The sequence below is a fragment of the Gordionus sp. m RMFG-2023 genome, chromosome 2 (genome assembly GCF_954871325.1).
Source record: "Gordionus sp. m RMFG-2023 chromosome 2, tfGorSpeb1-WG-v2, whole genome shotgun sequence".
Classification (NCBI taxonomy): Eukaryota; Metazoa; Nematomorpha; class Gordioida; order Chordodea; family Parachordodidae; genus Gordionus; species Gordionus sp. m RMFG-2023.
The window spans coordinates 57503971-57518189 of NC_088776.1; the positions used below are offsets into that span (position 1 = coordinate 57503971).

General features: G+C 26.1%; 2 protein-coding genes across 3 annotated transcripts; both read left to right on the forward strand.

The window, feature by feature from the left end:
* The first annotated feature begins 748 nt into the window (after window positions 1-748).
* LOC135924497 (uncharacterized) lies at window positions 749-7576 on the forward strand. Its single transcript, XM_065459553.1, has 6 exons — window positions 749-841; window positions 1865-1958; window positions 2129-2321; window positions 2363-2464; window positions 2626-2770; window positions 7488-7576. Exons 1-6 carry the CDS (start codon window positions 781-783, stop codon window positions 7574-7576), a joined length of 684 nt encoding a protein of 227 aa, XP_065315625.1. The 5' UTR covers window positions 749-780.
* Window positions 6366-12889, forward strand: LOC135924933 (uncharacterized). Of its 2 annotated transcripts, none has more exons than XM_065460075.1 (6): window positions 6366-6497; window positions 10456-10529; window positions 11550-11643; window positions 11813-12005; window positions 12047-12148; window positions 12667-12889. In XM_065460075.1, exons 2-6 carry the CDS (start codon window positions 10469-10471, stop codon window positions 12853-12855), a joined length of 639 nt encoding a protein of 212 aa, XP_065316147.1. In that variant the 5' UTR covers window positions 6366-6497; window positions 10456-10468; the 3' UTR covers window positions 12856-12889. The 2 variants fall into 2 exon arrangements, with proteins under 2 accessions (XP_065316147.1, XP_065316148.1); XM_065460076.1 differs by having other exon boundaries at window positions 6399-6494.
* The last annotated feature ends 1330 nt before the right edge of the window (window positions 12890-14219 follow it).

Consider the following 14219-nt stretch of genomic DNA (forward strand, 5'->3'; position numbering starts at 1 on the left):
TACTTGAATATAATAAGATATAGTATAAATAAATTGTTGGTTACAATATCATTAATTCTCATAATTCGCAACAGCATTATAAATTCCCAGGATTTTCCACTAGGTTTTAAATAGCATATTATACTCATTCTTTGAGGAGAAATAATAAACTGGGGTGAGGGAAAGTTAAAACTTTTATTAGCTTAAACTGATATTTGCTAAATCTAACAAATTTTCTAAAGAATGGAAATTTTTCGCTTCCATCCACTTAACTTGGTAACGTCAGTTCCACTTTTATTCTTCCTGACAAGTTTTTATTATGATAAGATCAACTTTCGATAAATGTCGTAAAGAAAAATTGTTTGATCTATAATGTAGTTATAATCAAATAAACATTGGTAAGAAAGTGCCAATCAATTCGAAACATTTATATATAGAACATTTACATTAGAAAAGAAAATGAATAATATTTGAAGAATTGAAAACAAATTTAATTAAAAATAGGTTAGATATGTTTTTCAAAAATCGTTGTTATAATTTTATTACCAAAGATTAACCCCAGGTTAAAAAAATTTTAATACTTTCTGTATGCATTATCGCTTATTATTAAGATCATTGAATTATTTTTAATTTAAATTATATATATACCAGGTATTACAACTCTAAAATAAAATAAAATGCTAATCTTTGCACAATATAATTTTAAAAAAAATCTAATTTAATTAGATAAAATTTTAAGTATTTTCAATAAATAAATTGAAATTATGAATCGTTTTTTTTATAACTAGAATTTTCAAGAAAATGAGATTAATTCTATTCCTATACATCTTTGTCTATATCAAAGCCAATTGGACTCAAAGAGGTTAAAAGAAATTTTTTAATTATATATGTAATAGAATTGTATTAGATCGTATAATCTCATAATAATTGGGTTTAAGGAATAGAATATCTATTTTTTAACGAGGTAGAAAAAAATAAGAAAAGTTATTTTATAGATCGGAAATAGAATAGATAGAGAAAAATAATTTGATTCTCCTATATTTTAAACTAATCTTGCCAACTATATGCCGTGGGATATTTATTTTTAATTATTCTCTAAATACAGTTGGTCAAAGATGGAATAACCTCTTATCTTTATCTATGGTGAAGTGTATGTAAGACAAAGTCATCGCGATTAGTGTAGAATGATATCCTTCAAAATAAATACCTTTTTAAGTTATAAACGACGTGATGTATATGACGTTCAGTAATTCCATAAAGCATATCATTAGAAATTTTGTCAATTTGTCTGAGATTCAAAATAGCTTATCAACTTGTTTGTGACATTTATAATATTCGAATAAAGCTTATTTTTGTCAGTATTTATATTTTTTCATATTAGGATCGGAATTATATTGTAGCAAAGATATTAATTTTTTTAAATGAGCGTGGAATATTTTCTTGACTTCTATAAACATCGTAAAGAATGAATTAACTTTTTCCTTCTATTAGCAGACTTAAATTGTCAATATATTCGAATTATTTTATACAATCTAAATGTCGATATCGATAGGTTGAGTGAGGTGATTTTATCTTTGAATTACTGATACTTAATGCACACTGTTTGTCTATTTGTAAAAAAATTATTAAATTTTCTTTGAGCTGTAATTATCGGTATATTCTAGGTCATGTGTTGAATAACAGTAGAATTGCTGGCCAAGGGTAATATCTATGATAGACTTTATAATATTAATATAGAAAAGAAGGAGAAAGTCTTTATAACAATGAAATGTATATTTAATTTGTCATATTTAAATAGTCACATGATTCAAGCACCAGGAACTATAAATAATATCAAAATCACATTTTGACTTTACTATAATGTAAATTAAACAATATTTATTAGTTATAACGACTGAGTTCAAAAAACTATGTTGGGCGAAACATATTGATGATTATCCTAACTTTTTCGATATACGTATTACTAGAAATGTATTCGAGTGAGAAATTATTATTTTACGAAATAATGTACAAGCTTGCCATATAAAAATATTATTTAAATCTATATTAGTTTGAAAATTATATCTGCTTTCTTTAAAAATTAAATATTATTTCTAATAATAGACAGAAGATTTAGTTTATTTATATATGAATGTATATTTGAAAAAAGGTTTTTGGATTTATATCTTAGTAGAGGAGATAATAATTCAATAATATCCATTTTCCAAGGGGGTGATAGGAACCTAGATACATATTCGTCAAATAATATTACCAAAAAAACGTTGATTTTATTTGACCGGCTTCAATTATTAAACCTAGTGCGGTTGAACGAACTCAATTTAACATTAAACATTAGAGCTAATGTGAGTATTCATTATTATACATATTAGTAACTTTCTTTTAGTTCGAGATTGATTTGAATAGCATTGGTGCAACAATTATATTCTGTATGTTGCCTTTAAACAATATTATGACAAACATGTGTATAGAATTCATGAACACAAATGTGAGTTAGGAAGGAAGGAAGGAAGGAAGGAAGGAAGGAAGGAAGGAAGGAAGGAAGGAAGGAAGGAAGGAAGGAAGGAAGGAAGGAAGGAAGGAAGGAAGGAATTTAATAAAAAGTGGTGTCAAATAATTTTTTGTTTATATTTAAATTTATTTATGTAGCTTACAATAACCGTTAGTAATCAAAATGTATTGTTGAATTTAATACGTTGGAACTCTACAAGTTTAACCACATACCAAAATTATTTGTTATATCGATTATCATGGAGATTACCAACAGGGAATTTTTATCAATATCATTTTTCAGGTGGAATTATAAATATTTCTTGCATTGTTACACATTGCATTTAAATAAATTTATTATGATACAAATTATATTAATATTTAAATGATATATTGCAAAATAAAATTAATATACTCCGAATAATAGTCAGTCACAGACCCTCAATTTCTTCAATATTAAGTAATACTTGATATCACCATTTTCCTCATAATTTAGATTTATGTAAAGAAGAAAAAACTTGTAACGGAGCGGACGTTTAGAAGGAAGGGTTTGCAGCCTGAAAAATATATAATTGCTAAATTAAAAATAATTAATATCATATATTAAAAATTAAGGATTATTTTATTATTGCGTAGTCCATTCAACGCTATCCAAATTCAATGAAAATTAAATAAATCTAAAAATATCAAAAAATAAATTAAATAAAAAAATTAAAAATATTATATCTAAAATTTTAAAAATGTTAAAAAGTTAACGTACTTCTCCAATTATAACATGTATTAATGAGTATATTTTTTATAAGAAAATTATCTATATAAAAAAAATTTCTTGTCTGTTGCAAAACAAAATTTCATAATTATGTACAAAATTTGAATATCACAACAAGTTATATACTTTAAATATTTATTAATTTTTATTAATATGATAATTAATTGTTAGAATTAATTTATAAGAATGTATTATTGTATATATTTAGTTAAGAACCTTTAGTACAAGCATTCGAATGGATATAACTATTTGTTGCATATAAAATAACGACTATATATTAAACAAATACCCCCAAAATGAATAAATATTTAAGTATATAATTGTAAAAGGAACTAAATAATATATGAAAAAGGGTAGTGTTTGCAACGGTCCGGTCCGGTCCAGTCCGGTCTTATTAGACTTTTCAGTCCTATGGGACGGTCCCGTCCAACAACACGGTCCCACGGTCCGGTCCGACCGAAGACCGATTAAAGAATATAAAAGTTTACTATAAATTGCTTTATAGTTAATGTGTATGTACATGAACATATAAAATATGATTATTTAATGCCTAACACTATATAATATCTAATTCATCGTTTACTTTTTATATTCTTCCGTTTCATTAAATTCAATATTCACAGTTTACTTTTTATATTCTTCTTTGATTAGGCATTTGTGTATAATATAATAAAAATGAATTGATGATATAATTGAAATATTAATAGGGTAATTTAACTATTCATTTTTAATAAATTTAAATGCAGAATAAAACTTTTGTAGCTTTATAAAAAAAAATTTTTTAGGTGGGACCGGACCGCCTGGACCGGACCGGACCGACGGTCCCACGGTCCGGTCTCATTTGACTTAACGGTCCATCGGTCCGGTCTCATTTGACTTAACGGTCCATCGGTCCAGTCACATTTTAGAAAAAAGACCGGACCGGACCGGACCGGACCGGACCGGACCGGACCGGACCGGACCGGACCGTTGCAAACACTAAAAAAGGGGATTAAATATTTTTAAAAACGAAAAAATATATCAGGTAAAAAAAATTAAATTAAACGCATCTGCATAGAAACAGGATTAGATTATTTAAACTATTTTGAAGATATATTAAAATATTTTGGTGGAGGTAAAATAAAAAAATTTTTCCCCAGAGCATTTGTCTAGTTGAAATAGTATTCGTGAATGTTACACATAAGTTAAAAAATGTTATTTATGGCGAATTTTCTAAAATTCATAGGGTAGTTACTTTATACATGAATACAATTCACACAAAATCTTGTTTTTCAAGATTGATAATACGTGGAAATGATGTAAGTTTTTAAAAAATTTATAAAATCCTAGATAGCATAGTCTTAAATTTTCGATATTTAGCTTTTTCAATCTTGCTCTAAAAAAAATTTTTTTTAAATTATCCGTACACATATATCTGTTATATTATCCATAGTAATATTATTATTACAATTATCAATTTAAAAATAAAATTATTTAAACATAACCGATCTGATTTTTTATTCATTTTCCAATAACTAATGCATTATTAAAATACTAAATAAATTTAAGTTTATAAATATGGTTGTTAAATCCGGGCATATTACACCGGGAATGAATTTATTGAAAGAAATATTACCAAAATTCCCAATTTTTAAAATATTTTTAAAAATCATTAAAAAAAGTTATCGCAATGCATTGAATGTGCTGCACATGGAATTTAATTTAAAGATATATTTACCATGCAGCGAAAAATATATAAGGACTTACACCATAACAATAGAAATTGAAGGGGATAAATAATGTCATTGCAAAACTAAAAAAGATATAAGGTAATAATTAACCATACAATTGCCAAGTCTACCACGTTAGGGTGGTGTAAGCTCCAAATAGTTAGCCGAGCAATTAGAAGCACTAGAAATGAATCATAAGTCATTTTTAGTGCTTTTGTGTTTCAAATCATTGTGTAGCCAAAAAGGTCGATTAAAAGCATAAACAAAAAAATATATATCATTCTTTAGTGTTTCGTTAGTAGAGAGTGCTACTATAAGTTTAGTAGCCGAAATTAAGAATCAAAATTATTTGTGAAATATACAAAAATAAGCAAATAAAGGCGACATGCCAAAACAAAATAAAAGCAATGAACTTTTAGTTTTCACTAATATTTAGTGCTTAATTAATATATTTAAATTCTTTTATTAATTTAATAAACGACGTGGTAAATTAAGTTAGAAGTAAAATAAAAATAATGACACAATAGAAATAATAGATTCCTGGAAGATAATAGGCCATCGGAAATTAAAAAAAATTAGAAACATTTATTGGTGTTGAAAGGGTTGATTATAGTCAAAATGAAATCTATATTTGATAACCTATTTTACTAAACATTTAATTTATATTCTTATTATTTGCATTATTATTTATCTGTTATTACTTGTTATAATAATTTAAAATTGTTTACAATATAAACAATATCATTAATTCACAAAATATTCTAAGGAATTTTCTAACCCTATTTATTAAATAATATTAAATTCATATTCATTTTTTGAGGAGAAGAGAGGAACGGAGGTATTAATATTTTTATTAAATAACCAAATTTGTTAGGGAGGGAAAATTTTCCGCTTCCTTATCCTCTATTTGGTACGGTCATTTCCATTGTTCTGACAAGTGTTCATCACGATTAGATATTCTTTTCATAAATTTAGTAGAAACAAATTGTTTGGGCTATAATGTAGTCTCAAATAAACATTGCTAAGAAAGTGCCAATCAATTCGAACAATATATATTTATAGAACGCTTACTTAGAAAAAAGCTTAATATTTGGAGAATTGAAAAAAAAATGTAATAGAAAATATATTAGATATGATTTTCAAAATTTGTAGTTTATACTATAATTTTATTATAATAGATTATCCATTATTCAAGGTTAAAATACCGACAAAATTCTTAAATATTAATATTTTCTGCTCACATTATCTCTTATTATTAAGATCAATACATTTTTTAAATTATAATACCACAGATAACCCATTTTTCAAGGTTAAATGTCTAAAATATTTTAAAATGATTTTTAATATTTTTTGAGAATATTATCTCTTATCAAAGATATTTTCTTTTATAATAATTGAAAAAAAAAATTATTTTTCTTATACAAGATTCTTAAATATTTAAATAAATTGTAATTATAAATCGTCCTTAAATTATATAACTAAAATTTTCAAGAAAATGCGATTCATTATATTCCTATGCATCTTTGTTTTTAAAGCCAATCCAATTCCAAGTGGTTAAAAGAATTTTTATAATTATATATGTATTAGAAATGTCCTTCGTTGGCTTAAAGAAAACGAGGTAGAAAAAAAGAGAAAAAATTTTTATAGTAGGAAATAGAATAGATAAAGGAAAATTAATTGCTCGATTCTCCTCTACTTTGAGCTAATCTTGGTAACTGATACACCGTTCTATATACAGTCGGTGTAGTAGTTTAATATGGAATACCCTCCTATCCTTGTCTAAGATGAAATGTATGGGAGACAAAATCACCATTGATATCCTTCGAAATAACTACCTTTTTGAATATAAAACGTGATTTATTTGATGTCCAGTAATTCGATAAAATATGTCATTAGAAATTTTGTCAATTTGTCTGAGGTTCAAAATAGCTTATCAACTAGTTTGTTACATGTTCAATATTCGAATAACAGTATTATATTTTATTTCAGGATCGGAATTTTTATTGTAGTTAAGATATTAATTTTTTTAAATTAACGTGGAACATTTTTTTGATTTTCTATAGCAGTGATTGAATGAGCTAAACCCTTTCCTTATATTAATACAATTATGTATTTAGCAGATATAAAATGCAAATATATACGAATTAAGGTTTGGCCTTAAAGAATTTAAAAAATTATTCTTATAAATATCGTTTTACACAATCCAAGGGTTTATTTTTGATAAGATAATTTGAATGTGGTGAACTGTGTATATTATCTCTTTGAAATTTAGATACTTAATGTTACACTGTTGGTTTATTTAAGTATAATGGAATAACAATAGAATAATTTGCTAAAGGGAATATATTTGATAGATGAATTCAGAATTTTTAATTTGATAAAATTATTCCATTATGTTCTTATAATTAATTTAGAAAAAATGGGAAGAGTCTTTATATCAATGACAAATATATTTAATTTGTCGCATCATGATTCAAAAGAACACCCGGGGTTCTAAATATCAAAAAATATAAAATTTACTACACTGTAATAAAACATTATAGCTGTAACCACTGAACTCAGACAACTATGTTGGACGAAACATAAGCATGATTATCCTAACCTATTCAATACTATAGATGATTACGAGTGAGAAATTAATATTTTATGAAAAAACGTACAGGCGTGTATGAGAATATATTTTTCATATTAGATTGAGAATTATTAAACAATAATTTTTTTTCTAATCCTTTTTCAAAATCACAGAATATCTATTTTTAAGTTTCCATAGGTAAAGGCTTGAAGCAGAAGGCAAATATGATTTTATTTTAATTATAAAAAATTAATATAATTTATTTGAAGACAGATGATTCACATGATGCTAGTGTCAACATCTAGATTGAGATCCAAATTATTTTAAAAACAATAGTAATCACATCTTAAGATTAATATATGTATTAGAGTTTGGTATTTCTTTTACCAGAGAGTCATTATGTTAAAAATTTATATTTTAGAAGGATTTAATAAAATTTTGATCCAAGATTAAATGGGTTTAAGGCTAAATCTGGCTATCTCAACAATTTCAGCGTTATATTTATTCGATAATTACTTCAATTTATAGTAACATTTTTACTTATGCTCCTCATAAACACTCCCCCCCCTTGCTTCCAAAGTCAAAATTTTCAACAAAAAAAACTATTTTGGAATATATACACTATGTGTCTAAACCTCGAATTCCATAATTTTAATAATGAATTAATTTTAAAAAAAATAAAATATTAACTATGGAGTCACTCTAAATGCCTCTTTTCCATTAAATCTGTTTTCTTTAAAATATTTTTCGATAATAATATACAGAAAATTCAGTTTTTATTATATATGAATGATAATAAATAAAGGTTTTCGGAATTATATCTTAGTAAAGGAGAAAATAATTCAATAATATCCTTTATCCAAGGGGGTGATAGAAACCTAGATACATATTCATCAAACAATATTACCAACAAAACGATAAATTTATTTGAGAGGCCTCAATTATTAAACCTAATGCGATTGAACGAACTCAATTTAACATTAAATATTATAGCTGATATGAGTAGTCATTATTTATATAAATTAGCAACCTTTTTTTTTAGTTCGAAATTGGTTTTAATAACATTAGCGCTACGATGCTTTGTATGATGCCTTTAAACAATTTTGTGACAAATATGTGCAGGAACTATTAAAAGCAAATGTGAGTTAGGAAAGAAGAAAGCAAGTAAGGAAGGATGGAAGGGAGGAAGGATGGAAGGAAGGATGGAAGGAAGGATGGAAGGAAGGAATCATGGAAGGAAGGAAGGATGAAAGGAAGGAAGAATGAAAAGTGAACTTTAATAATAAAGAAGTTAAATAATTTTTGTTTATATTTATGTAGCTTACAATAACAGTTAGAAATCAAAATGTATCGTTAAAATTATATATTACAACTTCACAAGTTTAACCGCATATCTAAATTATTTATTCTATCGATTATCATGGAGCTTACCAACGGGGAATTTTTATAAATATTAATATTTAGGTGGAATTATAAATATTTCTTCCATTGTAACTCACTGTAATTAAATTTTACATGAAGCAAATTATCTTTTATAATATATATTCCTGTATTATTTTTATTTAAAATAAATAATATTCCCAAAATTGAATATGATTTTAATTTAAAAATGCTTATATGAAATTAATTAAACATAACCATTCTGAAATTATTAATTTTAAAAAATGATATTAACCAAATCTTTTCGTATTAGTATTACCTAATTTTATTTATTATATGAGCTTTTCTTATCTTCTAAATATTTCTCTCGGAACGTTTAACAGCAAGCTAGTCTTGTTGCAAAATGCAATGCGCATAAAATTAGCTGCGACTTGCTCAGCAAAATATGAGACGGTTTCTTTCCAGAGGTCCCTAGATTTTTTTAACCAGTTTGAGATGGTATTGAGAAAACTAATCCATCTCTTGTTACTTGAATATAATGTATAAATAAATTGTTGGTTACAATATCATTAATTCTCATAATTCGCAACAGCATTAAAAATTCCCAGGATTTTCCACTAGGTTTTAAATAGCATTTTATACTCATACTTTGAGGAGAAATAATAAACTGGGGTGAGGGAAAGTTAGAACTTTTTTTATTAGCTTAAACTGATAATTGCTAAAACTAACAAATTTTCTAAGGAATGGAAATTTTTCGCTTCAATCTACTTAACTTGTTAACGTCAATTCCACTTTTAATCTTCCTGACAAGTTTTTATCATGATAAGATTATCTTTCGATAAATGTCGTATAGAAAAATTGTTTGGGCTATAAAGTTATAATCAAATAAACATTGGTAAGAAAGTGCCAATCAATTCGAACAACATTTATTTATAGAACATTTACATTAGAAAAGAAAATGAATAATATTTGGAGAAATGAAAACAAATTTAATTAAAAATAGGTTAGATATGTTTTTCAAAATTCGTTGTATACTATAATTTTATTACAAAAGATTAACCCCAGGTAGTGTTGTTAAACGGCTCGTTTTGAGCCGATTTTTAAAAACGGCTAACTCAATATTTCGTCCAGAATAGTATTACGCAAGCCTGAAGATTTTGTTATAGAAGGAACAAAGGTTTGTATATCTATTAGCGAAATCTCGAGGCTTAGAAAATATTTTCCTAGCTAAAATATTGAATTAGCCGTTTTTAAAAATCGGCTCAAAACGAGCCGTTTAACAACACTAACCCCAGGTTAAAAAATTTTTAATACTTTCTGTACGCTTTATCGCTTATTATTAAGATCAATGAATTATTTTTAATTGAAATTATATATATACAAGGTATTTCAACTCTAAATAAAATAAAATGCTAATCTTTGCACAATATAATTTTTTTTAAAATCTAATTTTACTTAAATAAAATTTTATTTTCAATAAATAAATTTAATTATAAATCATTTTTTTTTAAAAAATTAAATTAAAAATAAAAATTTTATTTTTAAAATTATATAACTAGAATTTTCAAGAAAATGAGATTAATTCTATTCCTATGCATCTTTGTCTATATCAAAGCCAATCGGACTCCAAGAGGTTAAAAGAAATTTTTAAATTATATATGTAATAGAATTGTATTAGATCGTATAATCTCATAATAATTGGGTTTAAGGAATAGAATATTATTTAACGAGGTAGAAAAAAATAAGAAAAGTTATTTTATAGATCGGAAATAGAATAGATAGAGAAAAATAATTTGATTATCCTATATCTTAAACTAATCTTGCCAACTAATTATGTGGGATATTTGTTTTTAATTATTCTCTAAATACAGTTGGTCAAAGATGGAATAACCTCTTATCCTTATCTATGGTGAAGTGTATGTAAGACAAAGTCATCGCGATTAGTGTAGAATGATATCCTTTAAAATAAATACCTTTTTAAGTTATGAACGACGTGATGTATATGACGTTCAGTAATTCCATAAAGCATATCATTTGAAATTTTGTCAATTTGTCTGAGATTCAAAATAGCTTATCAACTTGTTTGTGACATTTATAATATTCGAATAAAGCTTATTTTTGTCAGTTTTTTTTTTTCATTTTAGGATCGGAATTATATTGTAGCAAAGATATTAATTTTTTTAAATTAACGTGGAATATTTTCTTGACTTCTATAAACATCGTAATGAATAAATAAGCTTAACTTTTTCCTTGTATTAGCAGACTTAAATAGTCAATATATTCAAATTATTTTATACAATCTAAATGTCGATATCAATAGGTTGAGTGAGGTGATTTTATCTTTGAAATACTGATACTTAATGCACACTGTTGTCTATTTAAGTGTAATAAAATCATTAAATTTTCTTTGATCTGTAATTATCGGTATATTCTAGGTCATGTGTTGAATAACAGTAGAATTGCTGGCTGAGGGTAATATCTATGATAGACAGTATAATATTAATATAGAAAAGAAGGAGAAAGTTTTTATAACAATTACATTTATATTTAATTTGTCACATTTATAGTCACATGATTCAAACACCTGGAACTATAAATAATATCAAAATCACATATTGACTTTACTATAATTAAATTAAACAATTTTTATTAGTTATAACGACTGAGTTCAAAAAACTATGTTGGGCGAAACATATTGATGATTATCCTAACTTTTTCAATATACGTATTACTAGAGATGTATTCGAGTGAGAAATTATTATTTTATGAAATAATGTACAAGCGTGCCATATAAAAATATTATTTAAATCTATATTAGTTTGAAAATTATATCTGCTTTCTTAATTAAATATTATTTCTAAAAATAATAGACAGAAGATTTAGTTTATTTATATATGAATGTATATTTGAAAAAAGGTTTTTGGATTTATATCTTAGTAGAGAAGATAATAATTCAATAGTATCCATTATCCAAGGGGGTGATAGGAACCTAGATAAATATTCGTCAAATAATATTACCAACAAAACGTTGATTTTATTTGACGGGCTTCAATTATTAAACTTAGTGCGGTTGAACGAACTCAATTTAACATTAAACATTACAGCTAATGTGAGTAGTCATTATTATACATATTAGTAACTTTCTTTTAGTTCGAGATTGATTTGAAAAGCATTGGTGCAACAATTATATTCTGTATGTTGCCTTTAAAGAATATTATGACAAGCATGTGTATGGAATTCATGAACACAAATGTGAGTTAGGAAGGAGGGAAGGAAGGAAGGAAAGAAGGAAGGAAGGAAGGAAGGAAGGAAGGAAGGAATGAAGGAAGGAAGGAAGGAAGGAAGGAAGGAAGGAAGGAAGGAAGGAAGGAAGGAAGGAAGGAAGGAAGGAAGGAAGGAAGGAAGGAAGGAAGGAAGGAAGGAAGGAAGGAAGGAAGGAAGGAAGGAAGGAAGGAAGGAAGGAAGGAAGGAAGGAAGGAAGGAAGGAAGGAAGGAAGGAAGGAAGGAAGGAAGGAAGGAAGGAAGGAAGGAAGGAAGGAAGGAAGGAAGGAAGGAAGGAAGGAAGGAAGGAAGGAAGGAAGGAAGGAAGGAAGGAAGGAAGGAAGGAAGGATGGAAGGATAGAAGGAAGGAAAGAAGGAAGGAAAGAAGGAAGGATGGAAGGATAGAAGGAAGGAAGGATGGAAGGTAGAAAGGAAGGAAGGATGAAAAGTGAAGTTTAATAATAATGAAGTTAAATAATTTTTGTTTATATTTAAATTTATTTATGTAGCTTACAATAACAGTTAGGAATCAAAATGTATCGTTAAAATTAATATATTACAACTTCACAAGTTTAGCCGCATATCCAAATTATTTATTCTATCGATTATCATGGAGCTTACCAACGGGGAATTTTTTTCAATATCAATATTTAGGTGGAATTATAAATATTTCTTCCATTGTAACTCACTGTAATTAAATTTTACATGAAGCAAATTATCTTTATTATTATATATTCCTGTATTATTTTTATTTAAAATAAATAATATTCCCAAAATTGAATATGATTTTAATTTAAAAATGTTTATATGAAATTAATTAAACATAACCATTCTGAAATTATAAATTTTAAAAAAAATTCTAACCAAACCCTTCCGTATTAACTAATTTTATTTAAGATATGAGATTTTCTTATCTTCTAAATATTTCTCTAGGAACGTTTAACAGCAAGCTAGTCTTGTTGCTAAATGCAATGCGCCTATAATTAGCTGCGACTTGCTCAGCAAAATATTAGACGGTTTCTTCCCAGAGGCCCCTAGATTTTTTTTTAATAATTTGAGATGGTAATGAGAAAACTAATCCATCTCTTGTTACTTGAATATAATAAAATATAGTATAAATAAATTGTATTCTCATAATTCGCAACAGCATTGAAAATTCCCAGGATTTTCCACTAGGTTTTAAATAGCATATTATATCATTCTTTGAGGAGAATTAATAAACTGGGATGAGGGAAAGTTAGAACTTTTTTTATTAGCTTAAACTGATATTTGCTAAATCTAACAAATTTTCTAAGGAATAGAAATTTTTCGCTTCCATCCACTTAACTTGGTAACGTCAGTTCCACTTTTATTCTTCCTGACAAGTTTTTATTATGATAAGATCATCTTTCGAAAATGTCGTAAAGTAAAATTGTTTGGGCTATAATGTAGTTATAATCAAATAAACATTGGTAAGAAAGTGCCAATCAGTTCGAACAACATTTATTTATAGAACATTTACATTAGAAAAGAAACTGAATAATATTTGGAGAATTGAAAACAAATTTAATTGATAATAGGTTAGATATGTTTTTCAAAATTCGTTGTATACTAAAAAAAATTTTTTAATTATAAAATATAATTTATTAGGCATACAAATATAAAAGTAAATAATACAGAATACTTATCCAATATATTCAAACTAGTTGATAGCCCGTCAAGAATAACGGGAATTAATGTTCTTAAATATTGGATATTAAACTTGTATCTTATATTATATTAAAATTTAGTAAAAAAGAGGTAAATTTGTAAATCGTACCTCATAAAATATTCTTAATTTCTGATTTAAATATTGGGAAAAATATTATTACCCGCCCTTCTCAAAGGGCATAATAATAACTAATAACACCAGAGCTCCCGTTAGTCAGCATTGCTGTTCGCTCCCCACCGCGTGAAGGTGGGAGATGGGTTTTAGGGGAGAAAGGGATGAGCAATGAATGAATAAAGGAAGGTAGAAATATAGGAAAAAGAGACAAAAATGTAAAAAAAAATTTGTAATAATTTACAACCATATACTATAAGC